This window comes from Diceros bicornis, chromosome 35 (genome assembly GCF_020826845.1).
Source record: "Diceros bicornis minor isolate mBicDic1 chromosome 35, mDicBic1.mat.cur, whole genome shotgun sequence".
Classification (NCBI taxonomy): Eukaryota; Metazoa; Chordata; class Mammalia; order Perissodactyla; family Rhinocerotidae; genus Diceros; species Diceros bicornis.
The window spans coordinates 30,588,291-30,608,347 of NC_080774.1; the positions used below are offsets into that span (position 1 = coordinate 30,588,291).

At 44.4% G+C, this 20,057-nt stretch overlaps 1 protein-coding gene across 2 annotated transcripts; it reads left to right on the top strand.

The window, feature by feature from the left end:
• The first annotated feature begins 931 nt into the window (after nt 1-931).
• On the top strand, nt 932-19,220 carry IGLL5 (immunoglobulin lambda like polypeptide 5). 2 transcript variants are annotated; one of them, XM_058532050.1, is made up of 3 exons: nt 932-1,128; nt 17,064-17,185; nt 18,855-19,220. In XM_058532050.1, exons 1-3 carry the CDS (start codon nt 932-934, stop codon nt 19,172-19,174), a joined length of 639 nt encoding a protein of 212 aa, XP_058388033.1. In that variant the 3' UTR covers nt 19,175-19,220. The 2 variants fall into 2 exon arrangements, with proteins under 2 accessions (XP_058388033.1, XP_058388034.1); XM_058532051.1 differs by having other exon boundaries at nt 17,067-17,185.
• Nucleotides 19,221-20,057: the final 837 nt, after the last annotated feature.

The window sequence follows — 20,057 nt, forward strand, 5'->3', positions numbered from 1 at the left end:
GGAGCCTCAGAGGTGACCAGAAGCATCACTCCTGCAGCGCCAGCGCAGAGCCAGGCCTTCACCACCCCGTGTGGGCGCTAGGTCCCTCCTCGGTGCCCACTGCCCACCCCACACCGAAGCACAGGGTTCCTGCGGCAACAGTGCATCTGGACACTGGGGAGGTGGGTGGGCTCACAGGACAGGAGAGGGCAAAGGGGCTTCTCGGGAGCCACCGCTGTGCACCAGATGCCGGGCTCATGGTGTCGACCTCTGGAAAAAAATCCATAAGGGTGTGTGTGTGTGTGTGTGTGTGTGTGCGCGCGTGCGTGAAAGAGAGAGAGAGAGAGAGATGGATGAGACCTGTAAGGTCCTGAACACTGTGTATTAAACACCATTTTTATAATTATATCATGATTCCTGGACTTGAACATTGGCTTCCTGCTAAACCTACACTTGTCTTTTCCTGTCACCTGCCCTTCCTGCCCCAGGGCTGGTCAGAAGAGAAGCCCCAGCCCCACCCGCTGAACTCAGGTGGCTCCTGATCTGCTGGCCCTCAGCCACTCTCCATGGCCCTTCCATGGCCCCTCCAGGGGGAGATGCTCCACGGACCCGGGGGCCCCGGGGGAGGGAGGGCAGGAACAGGTGTGTCCCCCCAGAGCCCCAGGGGCCGGGCCAGGCTGGCAGCTGTGGTGGGAGGCGGTTGAGCCCTGGATCCCGACCACAGCAGGGCAGTTGGCAGATGTCCCTCTGGGAGAGAGCCCCAGGTAACAGCCATGGGCCCCCTGGAGGGGACTGGGCGCTGGGGCCATTGACCAGAGAAGGCCCAGGCGGAAGACAGGGCCACACGGGCCAGGGTTCACTGGGACAGCCGCTCCAGCAAGAGGGACCGGGGCACCTGCCGACCCCCCCTCCAGGGAGCCCAGGCCAGCAGGTCCTTTGACCCTGAGGGCGGATGAGGCCCAGGCCAGGCCAGGTGGGTCGTGGGGCCCCCTGGGGGCAGAGCCCTGGCCACAGGCAGTGCTGGCCCCTGATACTGCTGAGCCTGGCCATGGGTGCCCATGGCCTGCTGCCCCCAACGGCAGCACCGCGGGGCAGGACCCCGGGCCCTGGAGCCCCAGGAAGAAGCAGCCCTTGGAGCGTGTGGGACAGGTAAGGGGCTGAGCCGCATCGGGGAGCTCAGAGTCTCTGCAGCCCGGACTGGGAGAGGGAGATGGAGAGTCGCAGGGAGGGCCGAGGGGAGAAAAGGGAGAATCAGCTGAGAAGAGGGGCCTGCGCAGACACGGGCTTGATTTAAAGTGTCGACGTTTTGTCCAGTGTGGATTTGTTTGCATTGATTTTTATTTTTTTAATATTGCATTAAAATCTTATTTATCTTAATTACTGAGTTAACTTTTGCACCCAAGGCTAGTGCCTCCCTCACCTCCCCAGGTCCTCTGTGCAGGGCAGAAGCAGGGAGGGGGCAGGACGTCATGTAGGCGGTGGGTGCCGCCGTCCCGGTGCCAGGACCTCCTCCTCTTGGCTGATGGGCCACCTCCTCACCCTCCCCGGACGGGCAGGGCACTCCCTGGAGCACCACGGCGCAGGCTACAGCTGACGCTCTGCAGCGGGCTTGCCCTAGCGTTCCCGGGTCACTGGACCCTCAGCCGAGGACCCTCAGCCAGGGCCACCTCGTGCGACTGGCCCCCTAGGAACCTGAGCCCACCCAGGGTGCAGGCACATCCGTGGGAAAGGCCCCTGATGAGGGTATGCCCCACCTTGTGTGACCCCAGCCCCCTCCTCTCTGCGTGTGGTGGGAAGTCCCCTGACAAAGTGCCGAGCATCTGGGAGACTTGTGATAATGAGTGAACAAGTCCATCTTGGGCACCAATCATTTTTGGGGCAGAACCTCCCTCCCACCAGCCCCACAAGGCGGGTCCTGCTCTCATCCCCAATTTACAGGTGGGGATAGAGGCCCAGAGAGGTGAGGCCACCTGCCCCAGGTCACATAGCTAGTACAGACCCCAATGCCCAAGCTCGATGGCCTCCAGCTGTCCCCATCCCCATCTCCTAAACTGATTGGGCTAACAAGTCCACCTCTCCGGGCCTCAGATTCCCCCTCTGCAAAGTGAGGGGTCCTAGCTGGATGAGGGCCTTTCAGCCTGACGCTCCCCCCAGGGAGGCTGAGGTCGCCGTGGTGAAGGGCTGGAATGGAACGAGCTGACCCTCTGCTACCAGCAGTCCAGCCATATCGGGTGGGTCAGCACCTATGGGTGTCAGGTCAGGACAAGTATGTTAGCGTCCTGCAGGGCCCAGGAAAACACGAGGAGACATGGATCCCCATCGGGGTCAGGCCTGTGCTGGGGCTGCGATCCTAGGGGAATGAGATTCGGCCCCAACTCAAGGTCCACTGGAAGAGGGCCAGGTGAAGGGGCAACCACACACAGGGTGATCCCTGCAGGACAGAGGCACATACAGGGAAGGGCAGAGGAGGCCCTGCTGGGGATGGAGTACAGGTGGAGAGATCCACCTGGGCAAGGTGGTACAGGAACAGAGCACTCAGGAAGCTTCCAGTGGTCCACAGGGCTGAAGTGGGTGGGTCCCGGGGCCAATGTGGTCTGAGAGAAGGCTGGACAGCAGCCAGTCCCAGACCTGGAAGACCCATCCCTGGAGGAGAGACTTCTCCTGGGAGATGTTTGCAAGGAAAGGACAAGACCAGAGTTGGGTGAGTCGGGGTGGGAATGCAGAACTAGAAAGACCTTGGAGAGGGTGTGGTGGTGTCCCAGGCAGAGTGGACAGGTACGTGGACAGACGCAGGAAATGGGAGAAACAGGAGAGAGAGGAGCCAGGACAGCCCCCTGACTTTTTCGCTGGACAGTTAAGACGCACTGCGACCACATCAATGCGTCCTGTATTTTAACAAAATGGTCCAAGAGAAGGGTTGGTCTTCAAGGCTTTGGTCTCCCCCAACGGGCCACTCAGTGCCAGAGGTCACAAAGAGGGTGGGCCTGAACCAAGGGGATCATGTCCAGTCCTGGGGACAGACCCATGGACCATTTTAGGAGCAGTAAGGTGGGAGGGAGGGCAATGCCCAAGCTAGTCTTAGAGACAGAGGGGCGCTGACCGGTGATGGGGGCACCCCAGGCAAAGGGAGAGCCTGAGCCGCAGGCCAAGAGAGGAGTGAGGTGCACAGGTGCACAGGGAGTTGGGCGGTAAGGATAGGGTGGCGGGAGACCGTGGAGGGTCTTATGCTCCTTATCCTTTTTCCTGCAGTCTTTGAGGGATTTAAGTAGGGGACTCTCAGAGTCAGATTCGTGTCTTGGAAAAATGGCTCTGGATATTTTGAGGCCAGATCAGAGGAGCAGAGAGGGGGCTGTCTGCACAGCAACCGGGTACCAAGATCTGTGAAATTGGCAGGTGAATTTAAAGTGATGGAACCAAAGGGTTGATGGGGAGGAATGGGCACTCTTGTGGACAGTCAGTGGGAGACTGAATTTCTGAACAAATAATATCGTGTATCGAGATTCATAAAAACGTGTGTTCCTTTTAATCAAGTAATTCCACTTCTAGAAATTTATATTGAGGAAATGATCAGAACTTCAGCTAAATACAAGTGTGTTCATGGGGAAAAAGTGGAAACAGCCTCAATGTCCAACAATAAGGGAAGGTGAAATAAACTATGGCCCACCGTGGCAGTGAATATTAAAGTCATGCAATAGGATTTTTTTGATAACTGTAATGACATCATAAAGATTTTTAAAAAACAAGCTGCAATATGTCATACATCATTTTTAAATATTTTTATTTTATTTTAACTTAGATTTAAATTCACTGTTTTTACAGCAGGTATAGCAGTTGTATAAATTCTAATAAAATCATAGAGTCGTGTAACTATCACCACAATCAAGATACAGAACATTTCCCCCACACACATATGTCCCTGTGCCCCAATCCCTTTCTTCGCCCCAACTATGGCAGCCACTGGTCCCTCTCTGAGTCTGTAGTTTTGCCATTTTCAAAATATCATATTAATGGAATCATGCAGTATGTAACCTTTTTGTAAATTAAACTTTTTATCTTGAGATAATTGTAGATGCACATGCAGTTGTAAGAAATACTACAGAGGGATCCCATGAACCCTTTACCCAGTTCCCCTCAACGGTAATGCCTTGTAAAACTATAGTAAAATATCACAACCAGGATACTGACACTGACCCGGTCAAGGTAGAGAACATTCCATCACCACGAAGATCCCTCACCTTGCCCTTTTATAGCCACGCCCACTTCCTTCCCTTCCAAGCCCCTCCTGACTCCCTGGCAACAACTGATTTGATCTTTGTTTCTAATTCTGTCAAGACTGTTGTAATTGTGTCATTTCAAGATTGTTCTATAAATGGAATCATACAGTGTGTAACATTTCGGGACTGGCTTTTTTCACTCAGCATAATTTTCTGGATGTTCATCCAGATTGTTGGGTATATCATAGTTTGTTCTTTTTTATAGCTGAATAGTATTCCAAGTACAGAACATTTTGCGTCTGGCTTCTTCAGTTCATATAACGCCTTTGCCATTCATCCAAGTTATCCCATTTTTCAACAGCTTGTTCCTTTCTACTGCTGAGTAGGATCCCATTTATGAATGTGTCATGGTTTGCTCAGCATTCAGCAACTGAGGAACATTTGGGTTGTTTCCAGTTTTGGGCAATGATGAAGTCGGTATAAACATTTACACACAAGTTTTTGTTTGAATATAAGTTTTCATTCCACTTGGATAAATATCTAGGAGTAGGATTTGATTGATCATGTGTAAATGTAGGTTTATAAGAAAGTAGCAAACAGCTTTCCAAAGTGGCTGTACCTTTTTACACTCCCACAGGCAGTGTGTGAGACTGCCAGTTGCTCTGTATCCTCACCAGCACTTGGTATTGTCAGTTTTTTTAGAAATTCACTTAATAAGAATCACCATTTTAAAGTGTACAATTCAGTGGCATTTAGTGCATTTACAATGTTGTGCAACCATCCCCACAATCTACTTCCATAATATATTAATCACCCCAAAAGGAAACCCCAAATCAGTCACTCCCCATTCCCCCAGCCTCCAGCCCCTGGCAACCATTAATCTGCTTTCTGTCTCTATGGCTTTACCTATTCTGGACATTTTGTATAAACGGAATCATACAGTATATGGCCTTCTGTGTCTGGCTGATTTCGCTTAGCATGTTTTCAAGGCTCCTCCATGTCATAGCACGCATCAGTACTTCATACTTTTTAAGGCCAAATAATACTCCATTGTATGAATATACCACATTTTGTTTATCCATTCACTAGTTGATGGGCATTATGGTTATTTCCACCTTTTGTTTATTGTGAATAGTGCTGTTATGAACATTCATGTCAAGTTTTTGTTGGAATACCTGTTTTCAGTTCTTTGGGGTATATGCTTAACAGTGGAGTTTCTGGGTCACATGGTAATTCTAAGTTTAACTTTTTGAGGATGGCCAAACTGTTTTCACAGTGGCTGCACCATTTTATAATCCCACGAGCAATTCACAGGGGTTATAATTCTCCACATTCTCGCTAACACTTGTTATTTTCCTTTTTTCTTTTTATTATAGCCATGCTCCTGGTTATGAAGTGGCATCTCATTGTGGTTTTGATTTGCATTTCCCTCTAACGACGTTGAGCATCTTTTCATGTTTTTGTCGGTCATTTTTATACCTTCTCTGGAGAAATGTCTGTTCAAGTCCTTTGCCCATTTTTTAATTGGGTTGTCTTTTTGTTGCTGTGTTATATGATTTCTTTGTACATTCTGGATACTCGACCCTTTTCAGATATATGATTTACAAATCATTTCTCCCATTCTGTGAGTTGTCTTTTTGCTTTCTTGATAGTGTACTTTGATGCACAAAAGTTTTGAATTTTGATGAAGCCCAATTTTTTTCCTGTTATTGCTTGTACTTTTAGTGTCATATCTAAGAATCTGTTGCCTAATCCAAGGTCATGAAGATTTACATCTATGTCTTCTTCTAAGAGTTTTACAGTTTTAGCTCTTACGTTTGGGGCTTTGATCCGTTCTGAGCTAATTTGCGTACGTGGTGTGAGGGAAAGGTGCAGCTTCATGCTTGCGCATTGGATATCCAGCTATCCCAGCACCGTTTGTTGAAGAGACTATTATTGCCCCTGTGGAATTGTCTCAGCTCCTTTGTCAGAAAATCAATTGACAATAGATGTGAGGGTTTCTTCTGGACTCTCATTCTATTCCATTGGTCTATATGTCTATCATTATGCCAGTACTACACTGTTTGATTACTTCAGTTTTATAGCAACTTTTGAAATTGGGACGTGTGACTCCTTTAACTTTGGTCTTATTTTTCAAGATTGTTTTGCCTATTGGAGTCCTTTACAATTCCATATGAATTTTAGGATCAGTTTTTCCATCTCTGTAACAATGACTGGCCATTGAGATTTTGATAGAGATTGCATTGAATCTGTAGGTCACTTTGAGTAGTATTGCCATCTTAACGATATTAAGTCTTCCAAACCAAGAACACAGGATGTCTTCCCGTTTACTTAGGTCTTCTGTAGTTTCGTTGAACAGCATTTTGTAGCTTTCAGTGTACAAGTCTTTCACCTCGTTGGTTAAATTTAATCCTAAGTATTTTATTCTTTTTGATGTGATTGTAAATGGAATTGTTTTCTTAATTTCCTTTTTAAATTGTTCATTGCTAGTGTATGGAAATATGACTTTTTTTAGTGTATAGAAATATGAATGTGTGTTGATCATGCAGCTGCTGAATTTGTTTATTTGCTCTAGTAGGTTTTTTGTAGATTATCTAGAACTTTCTATATATAAGATCACGTCACCTGGGAATAGAGATAATTTTACTTCTTCTTTTCCAACCTGGATGCCCTTGATTTCTTTTGCTTGCCTTACTGCTCTAGCTCAAACCTCCAGTACAGTGTTGAACAGAAGGGGGAAAAATAGGCATCCTTGTCTTGTTCCTGACCTCCAGGGGAAAGCTTTCACCCTTCCACCATTGAATGGGATGTTCACTGTGGATTTTTCATATATGGCCCTTATCCAGCTGAGGAAGTTCCCTTCTATTCTGAGCTTTTAAAGTGTTTTGTCATGAAATTGTGTTGAATTTTGTCAAATATTTTTCTGCATCAATTGAGATGATTGTCTGATTATTATCCTTCATTCTATTAATATGATATGTTACATTGATTGATTTTCTGAAGTTGAACCACCGTTGCATTCCTGGGATAAATGTTTCTTGCTGTATGATTCTTTTAATATTGCTCCTTGATTCACTTTTCTAGTATTTTGTTGAGGATTTTTGCATTTATATTCATAAGAGATATTAGTTCGTAGTTGTCTTGTGATGTCTTTGTTTGGCTTTGGTATCAGGATAATTCTGGCCTCATAGAGTGAGTTAGGAAGTGTTCTCTTTTTTTTCTGTTTTTTTGGAAGAGTTTGTGAATTTTTCTTTAAATGTTTGGTAGAATTCCCCAGTGAAGCCATCTGGTCCTGGGCTTTTCCTTATGGGGATGTTTTTGATTACCATTTTAATCTCTTTACTTGTTATAGGTGTGTTCAGATTTTCTATTTCTTCTTGAGTCAGTTTCGGTAGTTTGTGTCTTTCCAGGAATTTGTTCATTTCATCTAGATTACCTAACTTGTTGGTACACATTGCTCATATTATTTCCTTATAATCCTTTTCATTTTTGAATGGTGAGTAGTAATGTCCCAACTTTCAGTTCTGATTTTAGTAATTTGAGTCTTCTCGCTCTTTTTTGTTTGTCAGTCTAGTAAAGGTTTGTCAAATTTGCTCATCTTTTCAAAGAACCAACTTTTGGTTTTGTTGATTTTCTCTATTTTCTATTCTCTATTTCATTTATCTCTTCTCTAATCATTATCATTTCCTTCCTTCTGCTAGCTTTAGAATTAGCTTGCTCTTCTTTATCTACTTCCTTAAGGTGTAAAGTTAGGTTATTTGTTTGAGATCTTTGCTCTTTCTTAATACAGGCATTTTTATAGCTATAAATTTTCCTCAGACCACTGCTGTCACTGAATCCCATGTTTTAGTATGTTGGATTTTTGTTTTCATTCATCTCAAAGTATTTTCTAATTTCACTTGTAATTTCTTCTTTGATTCATCGATTGTTTAAGAATGTGTCGTTTAATTTCTACACATTTTTAAATTTTTTTTCCTTCTGTTGTTAACTTGCACTTTCATTCCACTGTGGTCAGAGAAGATCACTTGTATAATTTCAATCTTTTTAAATTTATTGAGCCTGTTTTGTGACTTAATATACGGTCTATCTTGAAGAATGTTCCATGTGCTCTTGAGAAGAATTTTTGCTTTGCTGTTGTTGGGTGGAGTGTTCTGTATATGCCTTTCAGGTCTACTAGGTTTATAAGTTATTACAAACAAAATAAAATACAAAAAAATAAAGTCCTCTGTTTCCTTATTGATCTTTTGTGTAGTTTTTATGCATATTATTGAACATGGGGTATTGAAATCTCCAACTATTATTTTAGAACTATTTTTCTCCCTTCAATCCTGACAATATTTGCTCCATTTATTTGAGGGCTCTACTGTTAGGTGTCTATATGTTTATAATTGTTATATATTCTTGATGGAGTGACCATTTGTCAATATATAATGTCCTTTTTTGTCTCTTGTAACAATTTTTGACTTAAAGTCTATTTTGTCTTTCATTAGCACAGCCACCCAGCTCTCTTTTGGTTTTTATTTGCATGCAATACCTTTTTCCATCCTTTCACTTTCAATCCCTATATATCTTTGGATCTAAAGTGATTCTCCTGTAGACAAAATATAGTTAGATCTTGTTAGGGTTTTTTTAAAATCCGTTTTGACAATCTCTGCCTTTTAATTGGAGAGTTTAATCCTTTGCATGTAAAGTAATCACTAATAATGAAAGACCTACTTTTTCCATTTTGCTGTTTGTTTTCTATGTCTTATATATTTTTTGTTTCTCAATTCCTCTATTTCTGCCTTATTTTGTTTTTAATTGATTTTTTCTACTATACCATTTTTATTCCCTTCTCATTTCCTTTTCAGTATAAGCTTTAATTATTTTCTTAGTGGTTATCCTGGGGATTACAATTAACATCTTAAATTTATATCAACTGTATTATTGCTAGGGCTGCCATAACAAAGTACCACAGACTGGCTGGCTTAAACAACAGAAATTTATTTTCTCATAATTCTGGAGGCTATAAGTCTGAGATCAAGGTGTCAGCTGGGTTGCTTTCTTCTAAAGCCTCTTTCCTTGGCTTTTAGATGGCTGTCTTCTCCCTGTGTCTTCACACAGTCTTCCCTCTGTGTGTCTGTGTCCTAATCTCCTCTTATTATAAGGTTACCAGTCCTGTTGGATTAGGCCCATCCCAATAAGCTTATTTTACATTAATTACCTCTTTAAAGATTCTACGTCCAAATACAGTCACATTCTGAGGTGCTGGAGGTTAGGGCTTCGATATGTGAATTTTGAGGGCACACAATTCAGCCCATAAGAACAAACCAGTTTGAATTATACTCAACTTAGTTTCAATAGTATATAAACACTCTGCTCCTATACATCTCTGTTCCTCCCTCTTTACATTGTTATTGTCACAAATTACACCTTTATATTGTGTATCCATTAGCATAGATTTTATAATTATTGTTTTATGCATTTGTCTTTTAAATCATGTTGGGAAATAAAAGAGGAGTTAGAAAGCAAGAATACAATAATCCAGGCTTTGTATATACTCATGTAGTTGCTCTTACCAGCGTTCATTTCTTCCTGTGGCTTTGAGTTACTGTCTAGTGTCTTTTCATGTCAGCCTGAAGCATTTCTCTTATGGCAGGTCTTCTAGCAACAGACTTTTTTGTTTTTGTTTATCTGGGATTGTCTTAATTTCTCCTTCATTTTTGAAGGCTAGTTTTGCCAGATATGAAATTCTTGGTTGCCAGGTTTTTTTTCTTTCAGAACGTTAAACGTAACTTTTGGCCTCCTTGGTTTCTGCTGAGAAAGCAGGTGTTAATCTTGTTGAGAATTTCTTGGACATGATGAGTTGCTTCTCTGTTGGTCCCTTCAAGTTTTCTCTTTGTCTATGGCTTTTGGCAATTATAGCCTATCTCAGTGTGGATCTCTTTGAGTTTATTCTATTTGAAATTTGTTGAGCTTCTTGGATGTATAAATTTAGGATTTTCATCAAATTTGGGAAGTTTTTAGTCAGTATTTCCTCAAGTATTCTTTCTGCTCCTTTTTCTCACTCTTCCCTTTGTGGGAGTCCCATTGCGCCTCTGTGGGTATGTTTGGTGGTACCCCATATGTCTCTTAGGCTCTGTTCATTTTTCTTCATTCTTTTTTCTTTCTGCTCCTCAGACTGGATAATAACAATTGACCTATCCTTAAGTTTACTAATTCTTTCTTCTGCCTGCTCAGATCTGCTATTGAGCCCCTCTAGTGAATTTCTCATGCCAGTTATTACACTTTTAAGCTCTAGAATTTCTATTTGGTTCCTTTTAATAATTTCTCTTTATTGGTATTCTCTATATAATGAGACATCATTCTTCTGGTTTCCTTTAGTTCTTTGTCCGTTGTTTCCTTTAGTTCTTTGAGCATATTTAAGACAGTTGATTTAAAATCTTTGTCTGCTAAGTCCGTTGTCTGGGGACAGTTTCTGTTCATTTATTTTTTTCCTATGAGTGGGCCACACTATCTTGCTTCTTTGCATGCCTCATAACTTTTTGTTGAAAACTGAAATTTTTGACTATTACAGTGTAGAAAACCTGGGAATCAGGTTCTCTGCCTTCCCAGGGTTTGTTGTTGCTGCTTTTTGGCAGTTGTGCTTGTTTATTTACTTATTGACATTTCTGAACTATCTTTGTAAAGTCTGCATTCTTTATTGTGTGTGGCCACTGAAGTGTCTGTTCCATTATTCCTGGAGCCAAAAAAATAAAAATAAAAAAAATAAGGCCAAAAGCCAACTCATCTGATCTTTGCAGATTGGCTATGATTTGGGGCACTCCTTCAATACTAGACTATTTACAACTCTGCCTTAGCTCTTCACTTCCTGCTTGCATGGAGTGTAAAGATGTGCCAGGGGTGAAAGCTTAGGGTCTTCTCAGGTCTTTTCTGAGCATGCATCCTGTCCTGGGAATGCACATAGCCTTCTAGATTCCCTGGTATTCGCAGGATCTCTTCAAAGCCCTTATTCCCCCAAGTATCTCCTTCCCTAGCCTCTTATTTCTCAGGCTTTTTGGTCTGTCTGTTGCTTTCCTCAACCGTTATCCCTTGTCCTCAGCAGCTGTGACTAATACGTTTGCCTTTAAATGCTTTCAACAAACACTGTGTAGGAGCTGCCTCATCTCTGGGGAAGCTCTGAGGCAGGAAAACAAAGGCAGCCTTTGGGCTGATCCTCCAGGGAGCCACCAGACAGGCCAAAACATGCAACCACAATTCTTTGAGAATAAGGTCTGCATTGCTTCCTCTGGTATTGGCAACCCGCCCCAGGAATGCAGGCCGCTGTCTTCAAGGACACTATCAAGCTAGGGAGCAGGGGATGGTGAGGGGGTAAGTTAAAATGACACAGTGCTTTCCTACCGAAATTCAGCAACTTCTTTCTTCATTGAGCATTTCCCTGCTTGTCCCTAGTCATAGGGGAGAGCATTCCATCCTTCACCACTAATTGTGATGTTAGTTGTAGGTTTTTTGTAGATGCCCTTTGTCAGGTTAAGAAAGTTCCCTCTTATTCCTAGTTTTCTGAGCGTTTTCATCATGCATAGATGTTGAATTTTGTCAAATGCTGTTTCTGCATCTATTGAGAGGATACTATGGTTTCTTCTTTAGCCAGTTATTATGGTGGATTATATTGATTGATTTTCAAATCTTGAACCCACCTTGCGTTTCCAGGATAAACCTCACTTGATTACATGTATTAGCCTTTTAATATATTGCTGAATTTGATTCGTTAGAATTTTGAGAACAATTTTTACATCCATGTTCATGAAGGATATTGGTCTGAAGTTTTCTTATAATGTCTGTTTACATTTGATATAGGGTAATGCTGGCCTCGTAAAATTATTTGGAAAGTTTTCTTTTCTATTTTATAGAAGAGAATGTGTAGAATTGGTATTATTTAATCCTTAAATATTTTTAAGGAAGAATTTAGAATTCACAAGTGAAGCCATCTGGACCTGGAGTTCTTTGTTAGAAGACTTGTAACTCTGAATTCAGTTTTAAAATGGATACAGGTGAGCTTTAGTAGTTTGTGTCTTTCTAGGAATTGGTCCACTTCATCTAAGTGGTGAAATTTATTAGCATCAAGTTGTTTCTAGTTCCCGTGTTGGCATTTTAACGACTGTAGGATCTTTAGTGGTGTCCTTTCATTTCTGACGTTGGTGCTTCGTCTCTCCTCTGTTGTTTACTTGGTCAGTATGGTTAGAGATTTATCAATTTTATTGATTTTTCAAGAATCAGATTTTGGTTTTATTTGTATTTTCTGTTTTCAATTTCATTGATTTCTTCTCTTTATTGTTTCCTCTCTTTGGGTTTGATTTGATTACCTTTCTAATTTCTTAAAGGTGGAAGCTTAGATAATTGAATTGAATGAAAAAGAAAATACACCATATCAAAATTTTCGGGACACACCTAAAGCAGTGCCTAGAAGAGAATTTATAGCATTAAATACTTATATAAGAAAATAAGAAAAGTCTCATGTAAATTTTGTTTTAAAATGTAAATATATATGCTCTTTTAAAAGCATGGAAGAAAAAAACCAAAACTATTAATAATATTTATCTCTCCACAGTGGACTTACAAATAATTTTAACTTTAACTTTCTTCTTTATGATTTTCTTTATTTTCCAATATTTCCTTAAGACCACATGGTCTTAAGGTCTTAAAAAAGAAGAATATTCCTTCTTTTTTCTTTAAATGTTATCTTTTCTTTTTTATTGTGTTAAAATATACATAACATAAAATTTACCATCTTAACCCTTTTAAGTATACAATTTAGTGGTATTAAATACATTCACACTGTAGCCATGTCCACCATCCATCCTCATAACTGTTTTCATCTTGTAAATCTGAAACTCTATATCGATTGAACAATAACTCCCTATTCTCTCCTCCCTGCCAGCCCCCGGCAACCACCATTATACTTTGTCCCTGTGATTTTCACTACTCTAAGTACCTCATATAAGTGGAATCATACAGTATTTGTCTTTTTATGACTGGCTTATTTCGCTTAGCATAACGTCCTCAAGGTTCATCCACGTTGTAGCATATTGCAGAATTTCCTTCCTTTTTAAAGCTGAATAAAATTCCATTGTATGTATATACACATTTTGCTTATCTATGCATTGGTCAATGGACACTTGGTTTGCTTCCATGTTTTAGCTATTGTAAATAATGCTGCTATGATAATGGGAGTACAAATCTCTTTTTGTGATCCTGTTTTCAATTCTTTTGAGGATATATCCAGAAGTGGAATTGTTGGGTCATATGATAATTCTCTTTTCAATTTTTTTGAGAAACCTCTATACCATTTTCAGTAGTAGCTGCGCCATTTTACATTCCCATCAGCAGTACACGAGGGTTCCAATTTCTCCACATCCTTGCCAACACTTGTTGTCTTCTTTTTTTTTGATAGTAGCCATCCCCGTGGGTATGAAGTGGTATCTCATTCTGGTTTTGATTTGCATTTTCCTGATTGTTAATGATATTGAGCATCTTTTCATGTGCTTATTGGTCATTTGTACATCTTCTTTGGAGAAATGTCTATTCAGGTTCTTTGCCCATTTTTGAATTGGGTTGTTTGGGGTTTTTTTGTCATTGAGTTTTAGGAGTTCTTTATATATTCTGGATATTAACCCCTTATCACATACATGACTTGAAAATATATTCTCTCATTGTGTGTGTTGTATTTTTACTCTGTGGATAGTGTCTTTTGGTGTACAAAATTTTAAAATTTTCATGAAGTCCAATTTGTCTAGTTTTTCTTTTGTTTCCTATGCCTTTGGTGTCACATCCAAAAAATCATTGCCAATCCAATGTAGTGAAGTTTTTGTCCTGTTTTCTTCTAAAAATTTTATTGTTTTAGCTCTGACATTTATGTCTTTCATCCATCTTGAGTTAATTTTTGGATATAGTGTTAAGTAAGGGTCCAACTTCATTCTTTTGCATGTGGATCTCCCGTTTTCCCAGCACCATTTTTTGAAAAGATTGTCCTTTCTCCATTGAACGGTCTTGGCGTTCTTGTCAAAAATCATTTGACTGTATCTGTGAGAGTTTATTTCTGGGCTCTCTATTCTATCCAATTGGTCTGTATGTCTGTTTTTATGCCAGTACTACACTGTTTTGATCACTGTAGCTTGAAGTCTCAGTGTCAGTCCTCCCACTTTGTTCTTCTCCCTCAATATTTTTGTTAGCTATCCTGGGTCTTTTGCCTTTCTAAATAAACTTTAGAATCAGTTTGTCAATATCCACAAAATATCTTGCTGAGATTTTAATTGGGATTGTATTGAATCTATAGATCAACTTGGGAAGAACTGACATCTTGACAATATTGATTCTTTCTATCCATGAACATGGAATATGCCTCCATTTATTGAGTTCTTTGATCATCAGAGTTTTGTAGTTTTCCTCATATAGATCTTGTCCATATTTTGTTAGATTTATACCTAAGCATTTCATTTTAGGGGATGATAATGTAAATGGTATTGTGTTTTTAATTTAAAATTCTACTTGTTCATTGCTAGTATATAGAAAAGTGACTGACTTGTATATTAATCTTGTATCTTGCACTGCTATAACTGCTTATTAGTTTCAGTTTTTTGGTCAATTCTTTTGGATTTTCTACACAGACAACCATATTATCTGCAAACAAAGACAGTTTTATTTCTTCCCTCCCAATCTGTATACCTTTTATTTCCTTTTTTTGTCTTATTGCATTAGCTAAGGCTTCTACTATGATATTGAAAGGTTTGTTCCTGACCTTAGCAGGAAAGCTTTCAGTTTCTCACCATTAAGACAATGTCAGCTGTAGGGTTTTTTGTTGATGTTCTTTAGCAAGTTGAGGAAGTTTCCCTCTATTCCTAGTTTACTGAGAGTTTTCATCATGAATGGATATTGGATTTTGTCAAATGCTTTTTCTGCATCAACTGACATGATCATGTGATTTTTTTCTTCTTTAGCCTGTTGACGTGATGGATTACACTAATTCATTTCCAAATGTTGAACCAGCTTTGCAAGCCTGGGATAAATCCCACTTGTCATAGTGCATAATTCTTTCAATATATTATTGGATTTGATTTGCAAATATTTTGTTGAGGATTTTTGCATCCATGTTCATGAGAGATACTGGTCTGTAGTTTTCTTTTCTTGTAATGTCTTTGTCTGGTTTTGGTATTAGGGTAACGTTAGCCTCATAGAATGAGTTAAAGTGGTAAATTTTATGCTATGTATATTTTACCACAATAAAATAAGAAAAGTAAATGGCACTACATAGCAGGAGAGAGATGGAGAGATAAATATTACACTTTTTAAATGCTCTTCTATATTGCTCAATTGTGTTATATATGTAATATTGTTATACTCTTAAAACAATAAAAAATAGTTTTAAAGCCAAAGAAATCTCATATTTGCATCACAAAACCAACCACAGCTGACTGGACCAGTTTCTAAGGTGGAAACACACAAGTCCGACCCTCTGGCAGAGAAGCTTGCATCCAATAAGCCCCAACTCAGTGCTGCATCCTTGTGTGAGTTGGAAATTAAATACAGCAGAGGCAAAACCTGGGGCTTCTTGTGGTTTTGGAGTCTCAGGGGCTGGTTTTGTTGTTCATTAATTATTTTGAGCCTCGTTTTAACTTTAAAAAGGAATATTTAGTTACAGAATCTAAACACAGGTTTCCGAATTGTAGTTGCATGTGAGGAGATGAAGACAAAAAAAAAAGAGCTGGGTTGGGAGAAAGGTGGTCAGTCTCATTTGGACACAATGAGTCTGAGATTCCTGTTGCACATCCAGCTAGCGATGGTCAGTAGGAAGTTTAGGTGGAGCCAAGGAGAAGGTTTGGAGCTAGGAGAGCCTCAAGCCTTTCTATACGGGCAGTAGAGGGAGTCCGCAATGTGAGAAGATGGCAAAGAAGGAGGACCAGGGTGATGGTCTGGGGGTCAGCAGCCATACATGGGCTGCGGAGAAAGGGAAACCAGAAGAGGAAGAGTGGGGTGTCTCAGATGCCCAGGGGAAGAGAGTCACTGGAAAGAAGGGTGGACCCTGTGTTGCATCCGGCAGAGACATCAGGTACAACAGGAACTGGGGAGGGACCTTGGAGTTCACCAGGACAAGGGCCTTGTTGGCCTTGACCTGACAGGTTTCGAGGAAAGATGGGGATGAGAGCGAGGGGAGCCCTTCCGCGTCCCAGCATGTGAAACAGTGCCTGGAACAGACGGGAGCTTGGGAGCCATTCTTGGATGGATAGATGGGTGGATGGATGGATGGAGGGATGATGGATGATGGATAGATGATGGTTGGATGGATAGATTATAGATGGACAGATGAACAGACAAGTAGACAGAAAGACAGTGCTCTGAGAGATCAGAGAAGGCTTCATGAAAGAGGTGGAACTGAATTGCGTCTCAATGTGTGGAGACAAAGGGGGACGCTGTGAGTCAGGAATGACACTCCATGGACCCAAGGAGGATGCCTGCCTGGCTGGACCGTGGGAGGAACACTCAGAGGGCCTAAAATGAGGCCTAAAAGGTCAGGCAGCTCCAAGCCAGCTCGGGACTCACTCTGCCACACCACATGAGAGGACAAGGACTCAAGAATTTGCTGAGCACCTATTGTGCACAATGTCGCCATCAGCACTGAGGATTCAGTGGTGACCAGGACAGCCTCAGAGGGGGGACACCCACTGGGTGACTTCAAGGTGTGGGTGGCACCTGTCTCAGACAGGAGGCTGGGCATAGGGACACCTCCAGGCTGTGAGTCCACCCAGGGCTGCCCTGGCCTGTAGGGGGCTAGCCACCTACCTGCCCGGCCCCAAGATGAAACCCCGCCCATTGCAGCCTTGTGCCCATCACGCCCAGCAGGTTCCCACTCCGACCCGGCCCCCGGGGGGCAGGCCCCAGGTGCTGGCCTGGTGGGTTTTGGTCCGAGACTCAGTCACCATGGTACGTCTTCAGCGAAGGGACCCAGCTCACCGTCCTAGGTAAGTGGCTCTCACCACCTTTCCCAACCTGTCCCACTCCTTGCTGTCTGGGGAAAGTCATTTTTCTCTGTCTGGGGGCTGCTTCTCCTCTGCCCTCCAGCCTTTGGGACTGACCCCCACCTTTCTCCTTGGGGGCTGAGGGAGGGGGTTAGTCTTGGGGTAACCAGCAGGAAGGACCCCAAGGGCAGGAGCAGCCGTCTCCAGAGTCCAACAGTCAAACGTGGCCAGATCCCGGGGGCCTGGGCTGGGCTTTGGCCCAGAAACGGGGCCACTTCCCCTCTTCTAGGGCAGATGCCTGCATGGAGGCCAGAGGCCGGTTCTGACAGGGGGCACTGGGGCGGCCTGGGAGACAGTCCCTGGACCCCAAGGTCTGGGCTGAGGGCTCGATGCCCATCCAGGCTGGAAGGGCCATACAGGAGGCCGGGGACAAGTCTGGGACTGTGACTCAGCCTCCGGGGACACAGAAGGGCAGCCCAAGGGGAGAGCAGAGAGAGAGGTCTAGCTCACTCTAGGCTGAAGCTCTTGGGTCCTCTGCTGGGCCATGAGGACACAGGGACACGGAGTCACAGGTGAGACAAAAGAGGCGACCAGAAGCCTGGTGCTCCCAGGACAGTGGTCAGAAAGGAGCAGGTCCCATGGGGCAGAGACTTATTTGTCCCTGGAATCTCATGACCCCTGGGGCCCCGGGTCTCACCTGTCCAAGGGCCAACCTCCTGCCTCCCTCAAAGGGAGAATTGGACTCAGGAGATGAGAAACGGGGGAGTGAACGGGGTGCTCAGAGCTACACGGCTGCCCGGTAAAATCAGGAGACCTCAGAGGTGCTGGGTGGCCATGGGGGCTGCTGTGCCTGTTCTCTTAGGGGAGCAACCCCAAGAATGCAGCTGAGGTGAAGGGTCCCGCAGTCAGGGCAGTAGCGACAGGGACGCGGGCAGAGCTGCCAAGGAACCCCGGGGCTTTGGCTGGGAGGACCCAGCCCTTGCCGGGAGAGCTGAGGCCGGCCTGGTGCAGAGCCGGTGCCCGAGGGGGAGAGGAGGCTCTAGGCCACACCACGCACCAGGCTCCTTGGATGGATAGACGGGTGGATGGACGGATGGAGGGATGATGGATGATGGATAGATGATGGTTGGATGGATAGATTATAGATGGACAGATGAACAGACGGGTAGACAGAAAGACAGTGCTCTGAGAGATCAGAGAAGGCTTCATGAAAGAGGTGGAACTGAATTGCAGCCCCCTCATGCTGTCAGGACCATCCTGGCCAACTGTGTGGGGGCCCAGTTCACAGAGGAGGCACTGGCTCTGGGAGAGTGAGTGAGGTGGGCCTGGGTGCTGGGCTGAGGGCTCAGGAGGTGGGGGCCAGATCCCAAACTCAGACTTCAGACCAGGAGGAGGGAGGGCGGCCTGCCCTCATCACACAGGGGGAAACTGAGGCTGCACATGGACGGCTGGACCAGTCACTTGGGAGAGGTGATGGGGAAGAGCTTCTGGGAGGATGGGGGGCTGTCTGCTGTCTGGGGCTTAGTGGAAAGGAGAGGAAAGAAAGAAAGGAGCATCCCCTGGGTGAACAGGCACAGCCACCATGGGAACAGTCATGAGGCTGTGTAGGGGGGACTGCCCATCACCCTGGACTCTCCTGCTGCATCTCATAGCCCCTCCTCTGTCCACACAGGTCAGCCCAAGTCTGCGCCCTCGGTCAGTCTGTTCCCACCCTCCAATGAGGAGCTCAGCGCCAACAAGGCCACACTGGTGTGTCTCGTCAGTGACTTCTACCCCAGCGACTTGACAGTGGCCTGGAAGGCAGACGGCACCGCCATCACCCAGGGCGTGGAGACCACCAAGCCCTCGAAACAGAGCAACAACAAGTACGTGGCCAGCAGCTACCTGACGCTGACACCTGACAAGTGGAAATCTCACAGCAGCTTCAGCTGCCAGGTCACGCACGAAGGGAGCACCGTGGAGAAGACAGTGGTCCCCAAAGAGTGTTCTTAGGTCCCTGAGTCTCCCCCACTCTAGGGGACTTGGAGCTGCAGGATCCCTGGGAGGGTCTCCCCACCCAACCCAGTCAACCCCAGCCCTTCTCCCTGCACCCAATCCCCTCTCAATAAAATGTCCGTATGTCAATCAGAAATCATGTTCTCTGCTCATTGTTTTTCCTGTCTCATATTTAATTTCAACCTCCCCAGGATTCTCGGGGTGGGGTGGGGGAATCCTTGGCACTCAGTGGGAAAGTAACCCAAAGGGAGAGGCTCACAGTCTCCCTGGGGACATCTCCCAGGAAACCGGCCAGGACATGGAAGTCCAGTCACTGAACACCAGTCCTCCTGCCCTCTTCTGCCTCCCGTTCCTCCTCCAGCGCAGGGTCGTGCCCACTCTCTGCCACCTGTCTGGTTGAAGCTGTCCATAGCTGTCCATGACCAGAGGCCTCCTGATAAGCCTCCCTCCCTGCCCTCGTCGGGACTCTCTACATCCCCCGTGTCCTCTCTTTCCTCAGCCTGGAAACACTGCTCTGGCCTGGACCCCCTCCACAACTGGCCCTCACCCCCTGGAATGCCCTCCTCTCTCCCTGCCCAGCTCAGCTCCTGCCCACCCTCACCCCCTCCCTGTCACTCTCAAGGGCTTGACCACCCATGGGGTCCAGGACACTCCAGCAGCATTGGTTTCCTTGGCTGTTAAATCCAGGGCCCATCTCAATTCCTCACCCGATGGCAGGCTCAGGGATGTAAGAGGACTAGGAGGAAGCCAGGAAGGAAAATGTCACACAAAAGGCCTGCCAGGAGGCTCGGACCCTTGATGGAGATAAGCTCTGAGCTCCCCAGGAACCCACACAAGGAGGGAAATAGGCGCCTCATAATTCCTCTGAGATTAAACAAAG

Coding starts and splice junctions, on each gene's coding strand:
- IGLL5 (XM_058532050.1), top strand. CDS start 932: ATGAGGCCCAGGCCAGGCCAGGTGGGTCGTGGGGCCCCCTGGGGGCAG. Junction 1,129..17,063: donor CCTTGGAGCGTGTGGGACAG/GTAAGGGGCTGA, acceptor CATCACGCCCAG/CAGGTTCCCACTCCGACCCG. Junction 17,186..18,854: donor GACCCAGCTCACCGTCCTAG/GTAAGTGGCTCT, acceptor CTGTCCACACAG/GTCAGCCCAAGTCTGCGCCC.